Raw genomic sequence first — 19881 nt, 5'->3', positions numbered from 1 at the left:
TGCAAGACTCTGTTGGCCAAACTGACCGGGTCAGCTCCATCCAGGGTATCCTGGCCCTTGGTAGGACCTTTCTTTCTTTCTTTTTTTTTTTTTTTTTAAAGATTTTATTTATTTATTTGACAGAGAGAAATCACAAGTAGATGGAGAGGCAGGCAGAGAGAGAGAGAGGGAAGCAGGCTCCCTGCGGAGCAGAGAGCCCGATGCGGGACTCGATCCCAGGACCCTGAGATCATGACCTGAGCCAAAGGCAGCGGCTTACCCCACTGAGCCACCCAGGCGCCCTTGGTAGGACCTTTCTATTAAAGCTATGAAGTCAAGCAGTCAAACAATCTCAGGGCAGTTGTCAGGGGCCCTGGTGCTGCTTGGTGCCCAGGAGGCCCTGCAGCCTAAAATCTAGCTATTCCCATGAGGACACCCTCACTAGGAATTCCTGGGAGCTTCTGGGTCTGAGTCTGTGGGAATACAATGCGGCTACAAGACACAGGCTGCTAAGGATTTGGGGAAGTTAGTATTGCCAAGGTTTCCAGTAGATGGCCTGGGAGAGTCAAACTGAAAGAAAACTGGACCCCGCTAGAAGAATGGATACCTGCATTGGGAGACCAGGTCTGACTCATTTACAGATCATGAGGAGTCTCGGGGATCATCTGGTCCAAGCCCTCCTGTCCCATTGTTGAGGGAATTTGCCCAAAGCCATGGAGCTGGTGTGAGGAAGAGCCACTCTTAAGCACCTACCCGTCTAGGGAGGCTCCTAGGAGGCTCCTGAGACGGGCACTGAGGTCCCATCCATGCAGTTACTGCACTCACCATGTGGGGGCACCAGTGTTCTCCTCACCTGTGGTCACCAGACTATAAAAGCCTGATTTTCAAGCAGAGGTCAGCCCAGAAATCATGCTAAAAAAATGTATCTACTGCTTATTAAGCACCAGTGCAGGTCAGACTCTGCTAGTAGCTTTATATATCCACATAACACATGTATATCCCTCACAGTCATGTTTCCAGCACAAAGAAGATACGACCCCTGGATTTTAAGTAACTCACTGAAGGTCACAAAACTCATATGCCTCTAAACACAGGTAAAACCTCCTCTCTGTGGTTCAGAATCCCCAAACTCTTTCTTTGGTAGTCTGATTCCTCACCAGATTCTACTGTTTTTCTCCTATTCCTTTTTCACCGACTTTGAGGTGGCTGTATATTCGATTTTCATGTTCACTGTAACTTTAATCCTTTTGGAGAAATCAGAGGCACAAAGGAAGACAGAGAAGTTGGTTGCATGGCTCTTAGAAAGCTAGGTGCTGAGACCCAGGCTCCTGTGGGCTTTGGGGTTGCCCCAAATCCAGGAGGTGAATAATAATAACTAAAACATACTGAACTCTAGGCCAGGCCCAGTCCTAAGAGATTTATGTGAATCATCTCAGTAAGTCCCACGTTGGCCCAGTAAGTTACGCATTTCACTCCATTTTACAGATGAAGAAACTGAGGCACAGAAAAGTAAATTACTTGCCCAAGCTCCACCCACTGAGTGGTGAGATTTGGACTCAGGTAGTCTGATACAGAAATAGTATTCTTCACTTCACTGCTATTCTATAGATATACTCTTTTAGGAGTTTGTCCTTCCCCAACCTTATTGTCTTAGAATGATGTTTACATACACTTCCAGAGCACTTTACAGTTTATGAGTGTTTTGCATCTAATATCTCCTTTAATCATTCATTCAAAGAATACTTATCACTGAGTGTCTGCCAACTGCCTACCAACTGTAAAGTCCTTGCTGCTCCAAGTACAGTCCTTGGACCGAGCAGCAACAGCAACAGCCCCTGGGAGCTTGCTGGAAAGGCAAAGTGTTGCACCCTGCTAGAAAGCTGAGTCAGAATCTTCATCTAAATAAGATTCCCAGGTGATTCACTGGCATATTAAAGTTTGAGAAACCCTCCTTTTTGATATTTCCATGATAAATCCATATATAGATCTCACAACATGAATAGATACAGAGATACTGTGACTTGCTTGTCTTCCCACGGCTGACAATGTGGCAGTTCAACATAAAGAGCTTACAGCTGTGCTTTGCACATTGTATGTACTCAACAAATAGCTATTAGTATAAATGACGGAGGCAAGCTGTGAACCATTTGATTTCTTAACTCTAGAGTCCTCTGACCTCTGCAGAGCCTTCTGAGGCATCAGGCATTCATTCCAAGAGGCAAGGCAATGACTGTGGCTCTGGCTTCCTTCCCAGCTCAGCCAGGGTCTAGACAATGTGGATTTAGGGCTCCAAAAGCTACTGTTTGTGTACACCTGATCCTAGAGCAGGGGCATCCCAGTGGGGATGTTGTTCTCCAGAAGAGGCCAGATATAGAAAGAGGGAGACCAGAATGTTTTCAGGGGATCCCTCCTGGAAATTCAGCACCTGTAAACCTCATGCCCTCTGTCTCCAGGATTCCCCTGTGTTGAGGAACTTCAGTACCCCACACCTTCCTAGACTTCCTGTCTTCACTTCCTGCCCCTATTCCCTTCAGGCCACCTGTACTGCTCCCTCTCAATCAGCAGTTCACAACCTGAGAAAGAAATGGGCCTATCTCCCTTGCTGACCAAGTCCTCCTCCTCAGGACTCTCTCCCGTCCGTGGTGCCTGTCATCCTGGACAGTTTCCAAAACACGTGCTCTGACACTTCCCCAAACATCCCTGCTGTCTTCTTGGAAACTGCTGGCCCCCCATCCTCTTTGGAGAACTAACAATGGAACACAATTATTTCTGAATAGTCTACCATTTTATCTTTATTACTCTCCGAGACAAAAATTTAAATGTTACTTTTGATAAAGCAAAAGTTGCTTATGACAAAATCAATAATACTCAAATAATATAAAGTGAAAGATCCCACTCTTTAAAATTTTCATGAGAATTTCTTGACGACCTCTTTCCTTTGCCAAATGACCTGAGCTTGGAAGCCGTTCAAAATCAACTCAAAGAAAAGTTCTCATCAGACACTTCACTTTTCTCTATAACTTCATGTCTCCGTAAGACAATAAACGTTCGTTCCAAATGCGATTTGCCTTGTCTCTGCCACGAGCCGGATCTCGGACCCTCGGCCCTTCTCCCACTCTCCCTGGTCCTCAAGTGCGGCCCCGGCCCCGCCTCCAGAGACCCCTCCCTCAGGGGAGGAGCCTCGCGCCCTCCCCAGTCCGAGCGGGGTCCGCCCCGCCCCGCCCTAGGGGCGGAGTCCCGCTCTACCCCACGCCCCGGGGGAACAGCGAGCTCTACCCCGGCGAAGGAGGAGCCTTGCGTCACCCCGCCTCTCCCCACTTCGAGACCTTTCCCGGCTCCCTACTCCCGGGACCGTTCCGCATCCATCTGCGGGTGTGGGGTGCGCGGACGCGGGCCGGCCGAGTCCTCTACGCCCTGCGCCGGAGGCGGCGTGCGGGCCTCGCCGCGGTGCTGGGGCGGGCCGAGGGGCGCGGGCCCGGAGCCGGTGAGTGCAGCCGCCCGCCCCCCGGCGCGGGCGGGGAGAGGGGAGCAAGCCGGGGGAGGCGGCGTAGGCTCCCTGCGCAGCGGTGCGCGGAGCCGCTGCGGTCGGGAGTGCCCGGCTCTCCCGCGGGCTGCGCGCAGTCGTCGCCTGCTACCGGCGAGCCATCGCAGTGACCGGCAGTTAGAAGAAGCGTGCCTTATGGGACTGATCCCCTGGCCCAGTTTTTTGGTTGGTTTATTCACCACTGTGCCGCCCTGCATTTATCCCTGGGAGCCTCCCCCAGTGTCCTTAAGCCTGTCTCCGAGACCCCCCATCTTCTTCCCTCACCCCGAGAAAGAGTTGGGAAAAGCAGCCATTTCAGTCTCCCGGGGGAGTGAGTGCTTAACCTCAGAGAAGAGGACGCCCTGACGCCCTCTTCTCCGCCACTGTCTACTAACTAACCAGCCTCACTGCCCTTAGCGTCCTGAAGTCCTTTACGCATCTACTCCCTTAAGGCTAGGGCGGAGACAACTTGCTGCCCGCCTTTACATCTCCGTGAGTATACCTTAAATGTGCCCCTCTGTGAAAGAGCTTTCAAGGATTAGGTGCATTTCAGATGAAAGCCTTTCCAGAAACTTCGTTTTGTTGGAGAGGACCCGGGCACTGAGAGCTGGCTGAGGTTAAAGTAGGCTGCAGTTAGGAGGTCTCCTTGCAACCCAGCACTTTTGTCAGTATGGACTCTCCAGTGTCCTAAAGATCTGACTGGGGGGAACGGCACTACTTTTTAGCAAATCTAAAGCACCACCAGGTGTAAAGTACACATTATTGGATGTGCTGCTAATTCAGCTGTGAGAAGGCGTGGATATAGTAAGAGGCATCCTCGTTTTAGAGATATTTAATTGTGTTTTAGAATTGCTGAACTGCGATAGCTACCCCCTGCAAGGTATCCACGCAGTCCTTCAGGTTTTCATCATAACTTACAGTCTTGTGCAGGGGGTGGGGAACAGGTGGTTAAGCAGTGTACCCTGGGTGAGGGGGGCGGGAAGGGACTCTGAGCTTCCAGAAGCCAGGGTACACACCACTCAGACTCAAACATGTCAATGCTTTATACATAAACTCTGAGTGAACTTCGATGATTGGGGGCAGAGATAGATGGGGTCACAGATAACCATATGTCAGGGTTAAAACAACCCCAGCTGTATTCAGTTCCCAGGGGCAATTATCTGCAGTTAGGCTGGACGTAGCCTTTCCATGCTCTGAACTAACATGACCCCATGTCTGCACTTGTCATGGTCTTGAGCTCCGCCTCCTCATCACATACTGCCCCTATTAGTGGTCCTGGGAAGTCAGTGGCTTCTTTTCCCCATTTCTGCCTGTAGGGATGCCAGAGGGACCATCTGTGAGGAAGTTCCACCGCTTGGTCTCCCCCTTTGTGGGGCAGCAGGTGGTCAAGACAGGGGGCAGCAGTCAGAAGCTGACCCCTGCCAGCTTGCAGTCTCTGTGGCTCCAAGATACACAGGTGAGTTCCTCTGGGCTTGTTTGACACCTCAGGTAAATGGGCAGACTCCATCACCACATCCTGTGATTCCCTTAAAATTTATCTCAAGACTTTGGTGCCATCACTGCCTCGAGCCCAGGGCAACCACGCGAGGACTCCCATAGCGCTCATCCCCTTTAGGTCTGATGTTTAGGTCTGATGTTAGCCAGGAGTGGGCATTGCAGTGGCATGTGGAACTAGATAAAGTACCCGGTGCAGGCATGAGCTGTAGATTCTGATTGAGAGAATCTGGAGTGATTCTGGTCACCGAATGTGCTTCTGTGGTTGGGAACAAGCAGGGACGGAAGGAAAGAGCATAGCCTTCTGATCTGGATTCTGGTGGCCTCACCCATGCCCTTAGTTAGCATCAGGCAGAATTGCCTCCAGGGGCTCCCAGGGCTTCTGTGGTCTGGTTTGTGCCTCTTTAGGCCTGCTTCTTCCCCTGTGCCAAATCTCTCTTCCAGTCCTGTCGAACTCTCTGGGGTTCCTTTGCCAATCCTTATTGCCCATGGTTTTGATGTGCTGCTCCCCTGCTTGGGCAGATCTTCCTTTTTTCCCCCCAACTCTGCTCTCTTTCTCATCCTTTCACGTGACCATGGTAATTCCTCGGCTTCAGGATTCAGCCTCTCCATCACATCCTCTGAGAAGCCTGGCCTGCCTGCTCTGAGGGTGGAGAGAGACTTCTCTGGGCTTGCTGGGGACCCCGTACTTCCTCCTAATAGATCCTTATTGCTGAGTTTGTCCTGCTGGTTGAGTGGAGGAGACCAAGCAACAGGGTAGATGCATGCCCTCATCAGTATTGTATGCCTAGCACTTCGCTGAGTGGCAGCTCTTAGGAAGCATACATATGGTAATTGTCTATAGAAAAAATAAATTAGCCTGCTGTTCAGCTGTGAGCTCCTAAGCAAGTTGCTTAATCTCTCAGCTGTAGTTTCTGCAGTTGTAAGATGGGGATAAATACTTAGCAGTTACAATTGTATTAAACAGACTTTATGTTTGGCACAGGTGCTCAATAAATACTGGTTTTCTTTTTCCCTGCCTTGTCCTTCGCACACACCTCGTGGGTTATAAAACCATTCTAGATCTGAAAGAGGTCTTCTAGACCTTCACTTACCTTTTCTACCTTTGGAGATGGGGCCTCAGAGGGAGAACACTCCATCCAAGTTGATGTCGCTTGTGGGGGCCCAGGTCACCTGACCTCCAGGTATGCGCTCCTACCTGGAGAGTTTTTGACCAGACTGCTGCAAGCTTGGCAGGGTCGGGATTAGATCCTTTCATCTCTGGAACCCCAGCACTTAGCCGGTGCCTGTTACAGAGCTGGCTCGCAGAGATTATTTATGGAATGGCTGAATGGACAGACAATGTGTGGACGGGGAGCCTTGAGATGGAACTGGGAGCTGGTCTTCTAGTAAACCAAGGCAGAGATTGGGTGTTGTAGGAGCCCAAGAACCCTGAGGGACACAGCCTTGAGGAACTGCCTGGCATGTAGGAGGCTAAGTTCTCATCACTGTGCCCCCTTCTTTGCACCTCTGCCTCCTAAGGATCTGAGAGTTGAATTTGGAAAGTAAGACCTGGATCTCCAACAGGGGAAACTATTAGGTAACAGTGAATGGGAAGGAGGGGAGTATATGATTAAGGTTCATTTGAGGGCCTCAGCAGAGAAGAGGTGCTGATAGCCTGGAATAAAAGACTTCATAGGGGTCCTGGGTGGCTCAGTTGGTTGAGCCTTCAGCTCAAGTCATTATCCCAGGGTCCCGGGATCAAGTACCACATCCGGCTCCCTGCTTTGCTTCCCCCTCTTTCTCTGCCCCTCCCCTCTGCTCCTGCTCTCTCTCTCAAATAAAAAAAAATAAATAAAATAACATAAAATCTTTAGAATAAAAAAGAAGGCTTCATGAAGGAGGTGAGATTTGAGTTGGACCTTGAAGGATGGAGGATTTAGATCGACCAAAAGGAAAACAAAGGGCACTTCAGGTTTGTGAAGCAGTTATAGACAGGCACACTGGGCTAATGAAGGAGGGAAGAGATTGGCTCTACTCTGTGCCACCTGTTTTTTTCTGGCAAGTTCCTTCCCTGTCTTTACAGGTTGGTTCTCCAGTTTCTGTATTAGGATTGTGTTTGCTTACTCATAACAAATTCAGAAGAACAGATTATTTGTGTCTGGAGTGTGTGGGTTTTTTTTTTTTTCCCTCCCTTGACATAATGTCAAGTCCAGAGGAGGAAGTCCAGGATGATATGGGAGCAACACGTGATCACTGGGCACCAAGCTCCTTCCGCTCTTCCCTCCCTGGGGGTGACCCTCATTCTCATGGTGATAACATGGCAGCTGAGATTCCAGCCATTACATTCTAGGCAGGAAGAAAGAGGAAGGAAAGGAGATAGGGCAAAAGGGACCTAGAAGCCTGTTCATATATTTTAAAGAGCTTTTCTGGAAACCACATTTGAGCATTCCTGCATATGTTTCACTGGCTGCCCCATCTCTAAGGGAGTCTGGGAGACAGAGATTTTTTAGCTGAGGATGTTGAAGCACCCTAAATCAGTAGCTGAGGTTATTGAGGTCCCTGTTAATTGGTTAGTAGGGAAGAGGGGAGAGGGATATTGGGAAATAGTTAGTAGTCTCCCTGCACCTGGTTCATTATCTTCTCCTGAGAAAGAGTGCATGGGGGATAAGTATTGAGTCCTTCCTTACATGGCTGTTAATGTTTCTATTCCATCCTAGTTTGGGTGGAATACTGAGACTACATACTGAGACTTTTAACCAGTCCTCCAACTTACTTTTAAAACATATGTAACAGCTTTACTGAGATATAATTTACATAACATACCATTCACCCACTTAAAGTGTGTAGTTCGGTGGCTTTATTGTCTTCACACAGAGTTGTACAACCATCACCACAATCGATTTTAGAACATTTTCATCTCCCCAGAAAGAAACCTTGTGCCCATTAGCAGCCCCTCCTCATTTCACCCTTGCCTTCTGCCTCTAGTCGTAAGCAACCACTAGTCTATTTCCTGTTTCTATAGATTTGCTGTTTGTTTTTTTTTTTTTTTTGACATTTTACGTATATGGAATTATACGACGTGTGTTCTTTTGTGAGTGGCTGCTTTTTTTTTTTAATTAATTTATTTATTTGTCAGAAAGAGAGAGAGAGAGAACACACAAGCAGACAGAGAGGCAGGCAGAGGCAGAGAGAGAAGCAGCCTCCCCACCGAGCAGAGAGCCTGATGCAGTACTCGATCCCAGGATCCTGGGATCATGACCTGAGTTGAAGGCAGTGGCTCAACCCACTGAGCCACCCAGGCATCCCGTGAGTGGCTTCTTTTACCGAGCATAATGTTTTCAAGGTTCGTGTAGCACGTGTCAGAATTTCCTTCTCTTCAAATACTGAGTTTCCAGAGGGAACGAGTGGAGCCTTCCTCATTTGTATGCCCCTCTGAACCTAGCACACTGCCTGGCACATTGTAAAAGCTCAGTTAAGGGTCAGCTAATTGAAATAACAGTGTCCCAGGAATTTAAAAGAGGGACAGTAGAAATTGCCGTAATTGGAGAGGACACAAAGATGTCCTGACCTAGACATTTTTGACCTGGTAAATATTTTGATCCTGAGGGGCATTTGGCATATATTTTCATCAGTATTATACCAACATTGCTGAATTTGCATCAAGAAAATATTTTCTGGAGTGAATTCTATCATGCCCACTTTAATTCTTTTTTTTTTTTTTTTTTTTTAAGATTTTGTTTATTTGACAGAGATCGTAAGTAGGTAGAGAGAGAGGGCAAAGCAGGCTCCCTGCTGAGCAGAGAGCCTGATGCTGGTCTCCATCCTAGGACCCTGGGATCATGACCTCAGCGGAAGGCAGAGGCTTTAACCCACTGAACCACCCAGGTGCCCCATGCCCACTTAATTCTTGCTCAGCTTTTTACGTAGTTCAGTTAAGCCATTTCTAATATGTGGCAGCAAACTGCTGTGCTCACATTTGCTGATGAGTTATTCTGGAATTATTTAGAAAGGTAATGCCTTCTTTTAGGGAGAGGATTTCAAAGACTACTATAGTTAAAATTTTTATACTAATTGACAAATTGGAGATCATATCAGAACTGTGGTCTCTAAGTATGTACTTTTGGAGGCCAAAAAAGTAACACAGGCATTTCCATTGCTGATGCCGGGTGTTTTGGTTCTAAAAGGCTGCTGGAATTTCAGAACATGCAGAACAGGCTCATCCTGGAATCTGGACTTGCACATTACATAGTAGGGCTAGCTATGGAAATAGAATACAAAGCACACAGAACATTCTTTTATATATGTTTCCTGTTCTCATCCACTTTTCTTGAAATCGTTTTCATTGGGGATGAAGTTAATTCTTTTCCTTTGTACATTTTATATACATTTTACGGTTTGATCCATTCATCAGTATTTGTGTCGATACTCAATTTCTATTGATTGTCACTTTCTTTTTTATTGTGAGTTCTCTTGTGGCCATTTCTTCTACCAGATCCAATTTCATCGAGTGAGATGAAATTCTACAATGTGTAAAATATGTTAGTATTTACAGCATCTGAAATGTAGTGTACTTTAGCTGCCATCCATTAGTGTATGGGGGGTGTGTGTGTGTGTGTGTGTGCTGCTTATTTCTAACAAAGAGGAAGTATTATGAATTAAATACAGGATGACAGTTTGTATTTCTTTCTCAGCTTTCGTGAACACATCGGGAGCATTTCCCCTCCCTTATTCTAGGGTGGTCCTGCTCTCTAGTATGGATCTATGTTACTGCTAATCCAATTCTTCTTGCTTTCAGTCACTTTGAAAACCGTGTGCTAACTGCCCGTACCACTGGAGCAAAGGGCCAAAGGCAGGTCCAAAATACTAAGCTTGGGAAAGCTTCCTTGAAGAGGCAAGAAAGGATAAGTTTGCATTATAAACATTGGCATATACATACCTCTTTAGTCTTTCCTTTTCTGGGTCTGTAAGGCTTAGGCCGTTCAGGCTCCTATAGCACAACAGCACAGACTGAGTGGCTTGAAACCAACAGAAATTTATTTCTCCCAGTTCCAGAGGCTGGAAGTCTAAGATCAGACAGCCTGGCAGTTTTGGTGTCTGTGAGAGCCTGCTTCCCAGTTCATAGACAGCCAGCTTCTTGCCTTCTTCACATCACATGGTGCAAGGGGCAAGGGCGCTCCCTGGGGCCTGTTTTATAAGGACACTAATCCCATTTGCAAGGACTTAACCCTACTGACCTAATTACCTCCTGGAGGCCCACCTCCAGATGGCATCACTGTTGTGGGTTAAGTTTCAACATATACATTTGCACGGGAGGGGCACAAACAAGTCCATAGCAAAGACTGAGATCGTGTTCGTTTTTTTTTTTTTTTTTTCCTAGGTCCATGGAAAGAAATTATTCCTTAGATTTGAGCCAGATGAAGAACTTGGTTCCCTTGGCAACATCTCACTGCCAGAGTCTCTAGAAAAAGGAGAGAGGAAGGAAGAGGCCCAGGACCAAAAGCAGGCCTCGGGGCCCAGCAGCCAGAAAACCTCTCAGCCGCCCTCTCAGTCCCTGGAGCATGTTGCTCTGAGTGGAGACAGTGGTTTGGAGGGTTTGCGGGGAGATGCCGCTATGGGAGCTGTGGAGAGGTGGCTGCAGGTCAGCTTTGGTATGTTTGGCAGCATTTGGGTGAACGAATTCTCCAGAGCAAAGAAAGCAAACAAGAGGGGCGACTGGAGGGACCCCATTCCAAGGTAATGGTGTGGTTGGGCAGGCTGTGGCTGTGCCTCTGCAGGTCTGTGCTGTTTGACACGGCCCCCCTGTGCAGGCTTGGGGCTGGGCTCTGTGGGCTCACTCAGGTGGGTGTCCCACCGGCTCCCCAGCAGTCCGAGTCCTAGCAGAGAGTACCCGTGCTAGAAAGGAGACTGTGCCTGCATCCGGAGAGGGCTGGAAGCATTCTGAAGGCAGATTAGAAAAAGGGAAGAACTTTCCCAACAAGCATGACTCTTGAGAGTGGGATGGCGCTGAGGGACGTTTTATGGCTTGACGAGTGCACTCAGAATTCAGGGACAGAATTGTCTTGGTTTTCGTCTGCCAGTGGTGGGAAGAATATTTTGGTGTGTAAAACTCAGTCCCTGTTCAGGATTATTACCTCCGTGTAGATTTCCCAGAGGAGTCATTGCTGGTCACTGAGAACGAACATCCTCACAGCCTTGCGTAAGTGCTCCTTTAGCCGAATTCTTAACTAGCTTCCTATTGTTTGTATACTTTTTATCAGTTTGTAGAGGCTTTTGTATTTTGCGTGTTAATCTTTGTGATATGTGATGCCAGTGTTTCACGTCTGCCTGTGTCCTTTGACAGTGTTTGTGCCTTTTGCCATTCAAGATTTAAAACCTTTTTAGTTCTTAGCGAGTTAAGTGTCTGACTCTCGGTTTCAGCTTAGGTCACGATCTCATGGATCATGGGAAGGAGCCCCGCGTCGCATCAGGCTTCACGTTCAGCAGGGAGCCCCCTTGAGATTCTTGTCCTCTGCCCTCCCCCCACTCATACCATCCTGCTCTTTAATCTAAAACTTTTACAAATTTTTATTTATTTTTAAAGATGTTTATTGAAGTATAGTTGACATCAATGTTATTATATCAGTTTCAGGTTTAGAAAATAATCATTCAACAATTCTAGACATTACTTAGTACCTACAATAAATGTGGTCATCATCTGTCACCAAACAATATTATTACCGACTATATTATTACATAATAATATATTATTATTTGCTATATATTATTTATTATTGTATATTCTTATAGAATAATATTATTATTAACTATATTCCCTATGCTGTACTTTTCATCCCTGTGACTTCCTTATTTTATAACTAGAAGTCTAGACCTCTTTTTTTTTTTTTTAAGATTTTTATTAATTTATTTGACAGAGCGATCATAAGTAGGCAGAGAGGCAGGCAGAGAGAGAGAGGGAAGCAGACACCCCACTGAGCAGAGGGCCCGATGCGGGGCTCAATCCCAGGCCCCCTATATCACGACCTGAACTGAAGGCAGAGGTTTAACCCACTGAGCCACTGAGGCTCCCTGGAAGTCTAGATCTCTTAATCCTCTGTACCTATTTACCCATCCTCCCACTCCTTGGGATTTTAAATTTTTATATAGTCAGTGATCAGTATTTTTTTTTTTAAGATTTTATTTATTTATTTATTTGACAGAGATCACAAGTAGGCAGAGAGGCAGGCACAGAGAGAAGAGGAAGCAGGCTCCGCATTGCGTGGCTCCATCTCAGGACCCTGGGATCAGGACCTGAGCCGAAGGCAGAGGCTTTAACCCACTGAGCCACCCAGGCACTGCCTGTGTCATCAGTATTTTTCACAATAGCTCTTGGGTTTTCCCTTCTTGCTAAAGAAGGCCCCTTCTACCTAAAAGCCATACTATTCTTCCATCTTCTAAAGTTTCATAGTAATATGTTTTTATGTTCAGAACTGTAGTATTTATTTACAGTATGATTTAGGGCTAGTAAGATGCTTTGGACTGTAAAGATAACTGAGACTGGATTAAGTGTGGAGATTTTTTTGGCTCACATAATTGAAAGTTTCAAGCGAGGGTGGGTTTTGATGTTGACTCTGTTCCCTGCCTTGGGCTTCATGTTCTTGTGACTCTCCTGGGCCTTTTCCCGTATGTTGGTTTTGTCCTTAGACCAGTAGCAAGAGGCTCTTTTGCAGTTCCAGGCCTTCCGTCTGCAATGAAGAGAGAAGAGGCGAAGAGATAGTCATTTTCTAGAAGTTCAGATGAGCAAGCAGAGCTTTCTCAGAAAATCCCAGCCAACCTTTTATGGCCTGAAGCTGGTTCACCGGCTGATTGCTAAATTAATCACTAGCTAGGGCAGTTGAAATGCTCTTCACGAATAAGCCTCAACCCTAACTAAATTTTCTGAATTTATTGTCACAGAGTTAACACATATCATTCTCTTATTTTTAAAATTTCTTCTTGTGAAGTTATGTCTGCCTTTTCCTTCTTTTTGTTTTTTATTTTCATTTGTTGCTACCTCCTGTTTCTTAATTAGGCTTAAGTTTTATCAGAGTTTTATCAATTTTGTTGGTCTTTCAAATAAATATTATTAGTTTTATATACTCTATACAGGAAGAGTATTTTCTGATTTTCCAGATGTTTGAGTGGGGTCATCATTTTGTTGCCCTTTTTTTATTGGATTGTGATCAGGATATAGTCTGTAAATTTTCTACTTTGGGCATATTTGCAGTCAAACACGTCATGGGTCTTTGCTTACGTTTTGTGTACGTAAATGAAGACAATATGTTCATAAAAAGCAAAACCTTATATAACTATTAAGAACAGGTTATTGCTTTGGTAATTTAAACACTCTATCCTTGCTTATTTTTTGTTTACTTAATATGCCAAACATGGGAAGAAGAGCATTAAAATCCTCTAGGGTGATTGTGGTTTTATGGTTTCCCCTTGTCTTTCTAGTGTGTTTATGTGTTTGCTCCTCTGTTGTTCAAAGCATCAAGGTCTCTGACTTCTTTGCAGCTTTTTAAAATAATAGCATACCCTTGGAGTGCCTGAGTGGCTCAGTCAGTTAAGCATCCGACTCTTAGACTCAGGTCGTGATCTCGGGGTTGTGAGTTTGAGTCCTGTGTTAGGCTCCACACTGAGCATGGAGTCTGATTAAGATTCTCTCTTCCGCTCCCTCTGCCCCTGCCTTCCACCTCCCTCACTCTCTCTTAAAAAAAGAAAAGAAAAGAAATAAGATATTAACAGACCTTCTGTTTGCCTTTGGTCTTGAACTCTGCTTTGCTTGATGGTAATGATGCCACTCTGTGTTTGGCCCACATAGTCTTTTTCCACTTAGTGTGTGCTTTACAGGTGTGCTTTTTCACTTATTTTAGGTATATTTCTTAGAAATGGCAAGTTTCTGGCTTTTGTATATCTTTAAACTCAAACTCCTTGTTTTGAAATGAGGTGACTATGGTATTTGGATTTTCTTCCATTTGCCATTTTATTATACCTAGTTTATTTTTTTCTGTTGGATTTTTCAAGTTTCTTTCTTTTCTCCTTTCCTGCCACCATCTTTTATTCCTTTTGAGTAAGTAGCAAGTACTGCTATTTATCTTCTTTCTGTTGGTAATAATGTTCCCTTTAAATTAGACTCATATTTTTCTTGGTTAATAACGACCAAATGTTTAATAACATTAAACTAATAACATGTCTCCCTTCTTATTGAAATTGGTTTTTTGCTCCTTTCCTTCATCCTTCTGAGAGGAGGCCTTTGAAATAGTTCCACTTCACCACTTCTTTTGTCTTGTCCACCCTGTTTCCTCCGGGAGTAAGGGAGGGGTGAGATAGTTCAGAATTTTAATTCCAGATTGTTAACTATATATATTATTAATTATGTATAATTAAGTTAATTAATATTAAATATACATTAACATTATATCTTCTTTTTTTTTTTTAAAGATTTTATTTATTTGACAGAGATCACATGTAGGCAGAGAGGCAGGCAGAGAGAGAGAGAGGAGGAAGCAGAAAGCCCGGTATAGGGCTCGATCCCAGAACCCTGAGATCATGACCTGAGCTGAAGGCAGAGGCTTAACCCACTGAGCCACCCAGGCGCCCTATCTTCTTTGTTTTTATTCAATTTTGCAACCCTTTATTTTTGTGTGCATAATGCTTATTAACAAATCTATTCAGTAAAGTTAGAATTCCAGTGAAAAGCAGTTTTTCCGGGAAAGCCTCAGGGCTCCATTGTTTGTCAGACACCTGAAGTAGCACTGAATTTGGTGTGAGACCTAGTGACCTTATTTACAGCCTCCAAGGAATCCTCCTGGGTAGTGATTTTTCAATTTTTCACTGTGCTCTTGTGACAAGCATACCAGCTTCTGTGCAGATGCTTCTCATCTCAGCAGCAGAGCGATTTGGACACAGTCCAAGTCCACACTGATTATCTTTGTACACCTAGCAACCCTCAAAGGCTGTTCACTCTGCAGTGTTTGCTTTTCTGCAGCCAGATCCCTGAATGCTGGTGGGCCAGGCCAGTGAGCTCATTAAGCTTCTTAAGACGTTTTCACGTGTCATCTTCAACCTGCTCTATCTGTCTAGAGTCAGTGCTCTGACCAGACGTGTTCAGCAAAATGCTGTCCCCCTCATCCAGAGTTAGGCTTCTCCTCCTCCTCCTCCTTGTTTTCCACGGATCAGCACTGAGGTAATCTGCCATTTTAGGAGCTCCAAGTGCCTCAGCTCCTTAGTGATCACACAGCACCTCTCTCGTTTCCAGTGGTCAACAAGGGTATCTTCTGATTTCCAGAATTCCTTCTTAATGCACTACAGTTCTCAGCTGTGCTATCATCCAGTCCTCTGGATCTCTCACAATAAATATTATGCAACCCAGGGCTGCCCCTTCTGTCTTACCCTTTTCCTCTGCCCTTGGCTTGAGGTCCCTGCTGCTCTCATTTCCATTAGGCATTTATTTTTCCTTGAGTAATTACCTCAGATACTATGGTAGATGTGTCTCTGAGGCCTTTTCCTCTGAAGTTGTCCTGTTAGGGGCACCTGGGTGGCTCAGTTGGTTGAGCGTTCAATTCTTGATTTCAACTCAGGTTGTGATTTCGGGTTGTGGGATCAAACCCCAATTGGACTCTGTGCTCAGCACAAAACCTGCTTGTCCCTGTCGCTCTGCTCCTCCCCACAATGACACACATGGGACCTCTCTCTCTCAGATAAATAAAATTAAAAAAAAAATTGTCCTTTTGTTTCCATGCCAGAATACCATCTAGATCAGATATATGGATATTTCCCTTCAGATAATGGAGTCTGGCTGATTATCTGCCCTTACATAGTAACCCATTGTGTCTTTATCAAAGATGAGAAAGTTTTTCCGTGTCCTTGGAATTCAGGAAGTTCAGGGGCATACGGGTGGGTATGTTGTTCTTGTTAAATCTTGCCGGGACTGGGAGTGGTACCTCTCTAGTGTTCCATTTCTCTGTCCTTTGCAACAAACTCTGCTTTTGTGCAGGTACACACCTCCTGAGCCTTGAGACTTCCATAGGTCATGTTGTCTTTAGTGAACATGTATGGCCCTGATCAGAAAGAGGGAGCGATATATATATATATGTTTTAATTACTGCATTTAGCCCTGAGAACCATCCCTTTTCTCTCTTGGCGTCTTAGCTTCCCTGGGTGAATCTTGACTGCGGAGTGGGAGCACTATGAACGTGTGACTTAACTCTTGAGTGGGAGCTGTATGTATGTATGTGTGCCCTGAGCCGCACGCACTTAGGACCTTTTCTTTCTTCCAGGTTGGTCCTGTACTTTGGTGGTGGCGGCTTCCTGGCATTCTATAATTGTCAGATGTCTTGGAGCTCTTCCCCAGTGGTCAGACCTGCCTCTGACATCTTGTCGGAAAAGTTTGATCGAAGACAAGCCTTGGAAGCTTTGAGCCAGGAGCAGCCTGTCTGCTATACCCTGTTGGACCAAAGATACTTCTCAGGCTTAGGTATGAGTGGCGGGAAAGGGATGAGACCCGCCACCTGTGTGCTTGAGGCAATCACTTAATCTCTTTAGTTTCACTTCTTCATTTTTTAAACTAAGGGAGTGAGGGACACCTGGGTGGCTCTGTCCGTTAAGCATCTGCTGTAGGCTCAGGGCGTGATCTCAGGGTCCTGGGATTGAGCCTCACATCAGGCTCCCCCCTCAGCGGGGAGTCTGCTTCTCCCTCTCCCTCTGTCCCTCCGCACCACTCATGCTGTCTCTCTTTCTCCCCCTCTCTGTCTCAAATAAATAAGTAAAATCTTAAAAAAAAAAAAAAAAAAAGTAAATAAACTGAGGGAGTTCGATGAGGCAGTTTCTAACTTCTCTCCAGGCTTCAGAATTCACATCCTAATTACATTATCATCTGGAGTCCGCCCATGGCCACATCACAGAATAACTTCCTAAAGGGCAGGAGTCCTGTTTTCTTTCTCCTTGAATCCTCCACTGCCTGGTGTAGCGCCTGGCACAGCGGAGGTACTCAGTTACTCAGTCAGTATCTGCTGGGCACCAGAAGCTCTGCAGTTTACTGAGGGAGAGCAGTGCGTTTGTTAATGGGGACTCTCGGGCAGATGGGGCTGCCTGCTGGCAAAGCACAGATGCCTCAGGCCTTCGTCAGGATCTTCAAAGACATGGGTAAAGCAGCAGGTTCCCTCCCTCTGTTCAGGTGTCATGCACAATGAAACTGTTTTGAGCATTTTCCAGGGGGAGGGAAAAGGAGCTGAGTGATCTGAAAACCAGAACAGCTAACTCGCAGAACTACAAGAACTGATTGCTCTTACTACCTCAGCAGAGGCCTTAGTGCCCTATGACTGGCTGCTGAGGCAGTCGAGGGAACTGATGACAAAATCACCTCATATCCAAGGCCTGATGGTGCCTACTGCTGGCATAGCTCCCCTCAGGAGCGGGGAGGAGGCCCGGGGGCTCCCCAGACAGTGGCCTTGCATTTTCACATTAAGATTATGGGAGCCCTTGTGCCCTGAGGGACGAAGAGACCTCCAGAAGGAGCCTTTGGGTTATTTATAGCAGGACCTCAGGCTCTACTGACTAGTCATTGTTACCAATAATATTAGTAACAGCTGACATTTTTCGTGTGACTCTTAAAGTGCTAGTTGTGGGGCTTCAGCCTTCCTGCTCTTCTGTAGGATAATGACTCGTTAGTTTTCCCTTTCCTCACACAAAGAAGCCAAAGCAAAAGACATTGCTGGTATGTGGTACTGCTGAGATAGGAATCCCGGTAGTTTGTCAGGGAATTGTAGAGAGACAGTTGTGTATGACTAGGGGTGTGATTAGGAAGCTCCAGCAAAGAGCAGTGATTTCATTCATCCATTCATCCCACACAAGCTGAATGCTTCCCTTCTACCGAGTTCAAAGTTTCACCTTCAGGAGGTTACTAATGGCCCAGCAAGCATGGGCTCAGTTCACTGCAATTTCAGATAGATTGTGACAAATGCCTGGTAGAAGTTAAAGTGCACTGTTGGGACATTTTGAAGAGAGTTATTGATTCTAGAAGGAGGGGTCAAGACTAGCTTCACCAAGAATGAGGCAGTAGTAGAAAAATAATGAAATAATACTTCCTAAATGATTTATATCTCAGGCATTACGCTTGACATTTTAAATAATAGCGGCTAATATTTATTGAGTGCTCTCTACATACCAGCCACAGTGCTGAATGTGTATGTGTGTGTGTGTGAGAATTCTCATTTACTGCTCACAAAAGCCAGGTAAGCAATTGCTATTTTACAGGTGAGGAATGTGGAGCTTATAGAAGCTAAGGAACCTGCCAGGGTCACGTAGCTAGGATGTGGTTGAGTGGGGTTCAGATGCTGGCAGTCAGCTTCCATAGGCTGTTTGGATAACCCCCCTCCTGTAACATGGGCCACACACAAGTTTTATTTCCTTTCGTCTCTACAACAGCCTTAAAGGTAAGTATGTGCAAATCCATTTGGCAGACAGGGAGGTGGACTCAGAGTAGGTGACTTGCCCGAGAGCCCGCAGGCCGTGACAGGGTCAGTCCCAGTCATCTGTAGGAGCCCTCCCGCCGCCATCATGCCAGCTTCCATTTGTTTTGTCAGTGTTGTGGATGAGGCTCATGACCGAGGTGTTCTTTCTCCTTCCCTTGTCCTCTTCTTGCCTCCCCACAGGGAACATCATTAAGAATGAAGCCTTGTACAGAGCGGGGATCCATCCCCTTTCTCTCGGCTCGCTCCTCAGCCCTCAGCACCTCGAGGCCCTCGTGGATCATGTGGTGGAGTTCAGTGCGGACTGGCTTCAGGGCAAGTTCGAGGGCAGACAGCAGCACCCGCAGATCTACCAGAAAGAACAGTGCCCTGGGGGACACCGGGTCATGAGAGAGGCGTTTGGGCCTCCGGGCGGCTTCCAGAGGCTCACATGGTGGTGCCCGCAGTGCCAGCCCAGGTTGTCTCCTGATGAGCAAGGGCAGGTCCAGCTCTCCTAGGGGACTCCCGCCCGTCTTCACAGAACCTGGCCCTTGGGGGGCTGTGATTCCTGAATGTCCGGAGGGTGGGTGTTGTCGGTGCTTGGGCTTGGCTACAGGAATAGAGGGTGGGGGGATGGGTGTCAGGACTGTTGCAAGCCGTCTCACTGGACTTGGGTTGAAGGCTGTTCCTACAGGGTTAGATGTTTTTTTGCTTCTCTCATTTCTGTTAATTCTTCCATCTAATTCTGCCATTGTGGAAGATGAGGAAAAGTCATGAGGACAGTACAGGGAAACACCTCCCAGTGGGGCATTGAAATGAAAGCGCCTGCAAAACAGCTCTGCCTCCACATTGCTTTGTATGTGCTTGGTTTTGTGTTTGAAACCTTGGTTGGTTGTAAGGCTCTCCATTTGAGAAATGGGACAACAGAAGTCTTTTTCTTTGTTCCCCTAGGGGGATCCAGGAGTGAGGATGAATCGCACACGAGAGGAGGCTGAGGCTGACTCAGCTTCTTGCGTGGATCCTTACCCATGGGATGGAGAGTGGGGATGGAGAGAAGGGCCAGAAGAGGAGAGGGACCAGGGAATTGGCCACCTTCCTGCTGTGCCCAGTGGGATTTAGAAAAAAGCTACTTCTCTCTACAGTAAGGTGATACTTTTGTGACTATTGGTGTGTTGAACAGTGCAGGAATCAAGGGTGGTAGAGACACACTGTCAGGCTGTTAGCGATAGCCAGAAGAAAGTAGGACAGTGACATGAAAATAAATCTTTTGTTATTTTCTGTTGTCATCTTTATTTGGCGATCAATGCTCTCACACTGTGAATAATTGAGCTCCCAGTGAAGGTGGCTATGTAGGCTCGCTGAGTTGGCCTGATGGGTCCACTTAAAAGGAACAGGGTAGGGGGGCGCCTGGGTGGCTCAGTGGGTTAAGCCTCTGCCTTC

General features: G+C 46.3%; 1 protein-coding gene across 3 annotated transcripts; it reads left to right on the top strand.

Moving 5' to 3' along the window:
• The first annotated feature begins 3255 nt into the window (after positions 1-3255).
• Positions 3256-19717, top strand: NEIL2 (nei like DNA glycosylase 2). Of its 3 annotated transcripts, none has more exons than XM_032332249.1 (5): positions 3256-3463; positions 4819-4958; positions 10356-10711; positions 16273-16469; positions 18646-19717. In XM_032332249.1, the coding sequence occupies exons 2-5, from the start codon at positions 4821-4823 to the stop codon at positions 18957-18959; spliced, it is 1005 nt and encodes a 334-aa protein (XP_032188140.1). In that variant the 5' UTR covers positions 3256-3463; positions 4819-4820; the 3' UTR covers positions 18960-19717. The 3 variants fall into 3 exon arrangements, with proteins under 3 accessions (XP_032188140.1, XP_032188142.1, XP_032188141.1); XM_032332251.1 differs by lacking the exon at positions 3256-3463 and adding an exon at positions 3479-3688; XM_032332250.1 differs by lacking the exon at positions 3256-3463 and adding an exon at positions 3479-3994.
• The last annotated feature ends 164 nt before the right edge of the window (positions 19718-19881 follow it).

Source organism: Mustela erminea, chromosome 2 (genome assembly GCF_009829155.1).
Source record: "Mustela erminea isolate mMusErm1 chromosome 2, mMusErm1.Pri, whole genome shotgun sequence".
NCBI lineage: Eukaryota > Metazoa > Chordata > Mammalia > Carnivora > Mustelidae > Mustela > Mustela erminea.
Note: the sequence above shows the minus strand (reverse complement) of the source record. Positions and strands in the feature narration are given on the sequence as shown.

Coding starts and splice junctions, on each gene's coding strand:
- NEIL2 (XM_032332249.1), top strand. CDS start 4,821: ATGCCAGAGGGACCATCTGTGAGGAAGTTCCACCGCTTGGTCTCCCCC. Junction 10,712..16,272: donor TGGAGGGACCCCATTCCAAG/GTAATGGTGTGG, acceptor TCTTTCTTCCAG/GTTGGTCCTGTACTTTGGTG. Junction 16,470..18,645: donor AAGATACTTCTCAGGCTTAG/GTATGAGTGGCG, acceptor GCCTCCCCACAG/GGAACATCATTAAGAATGAA.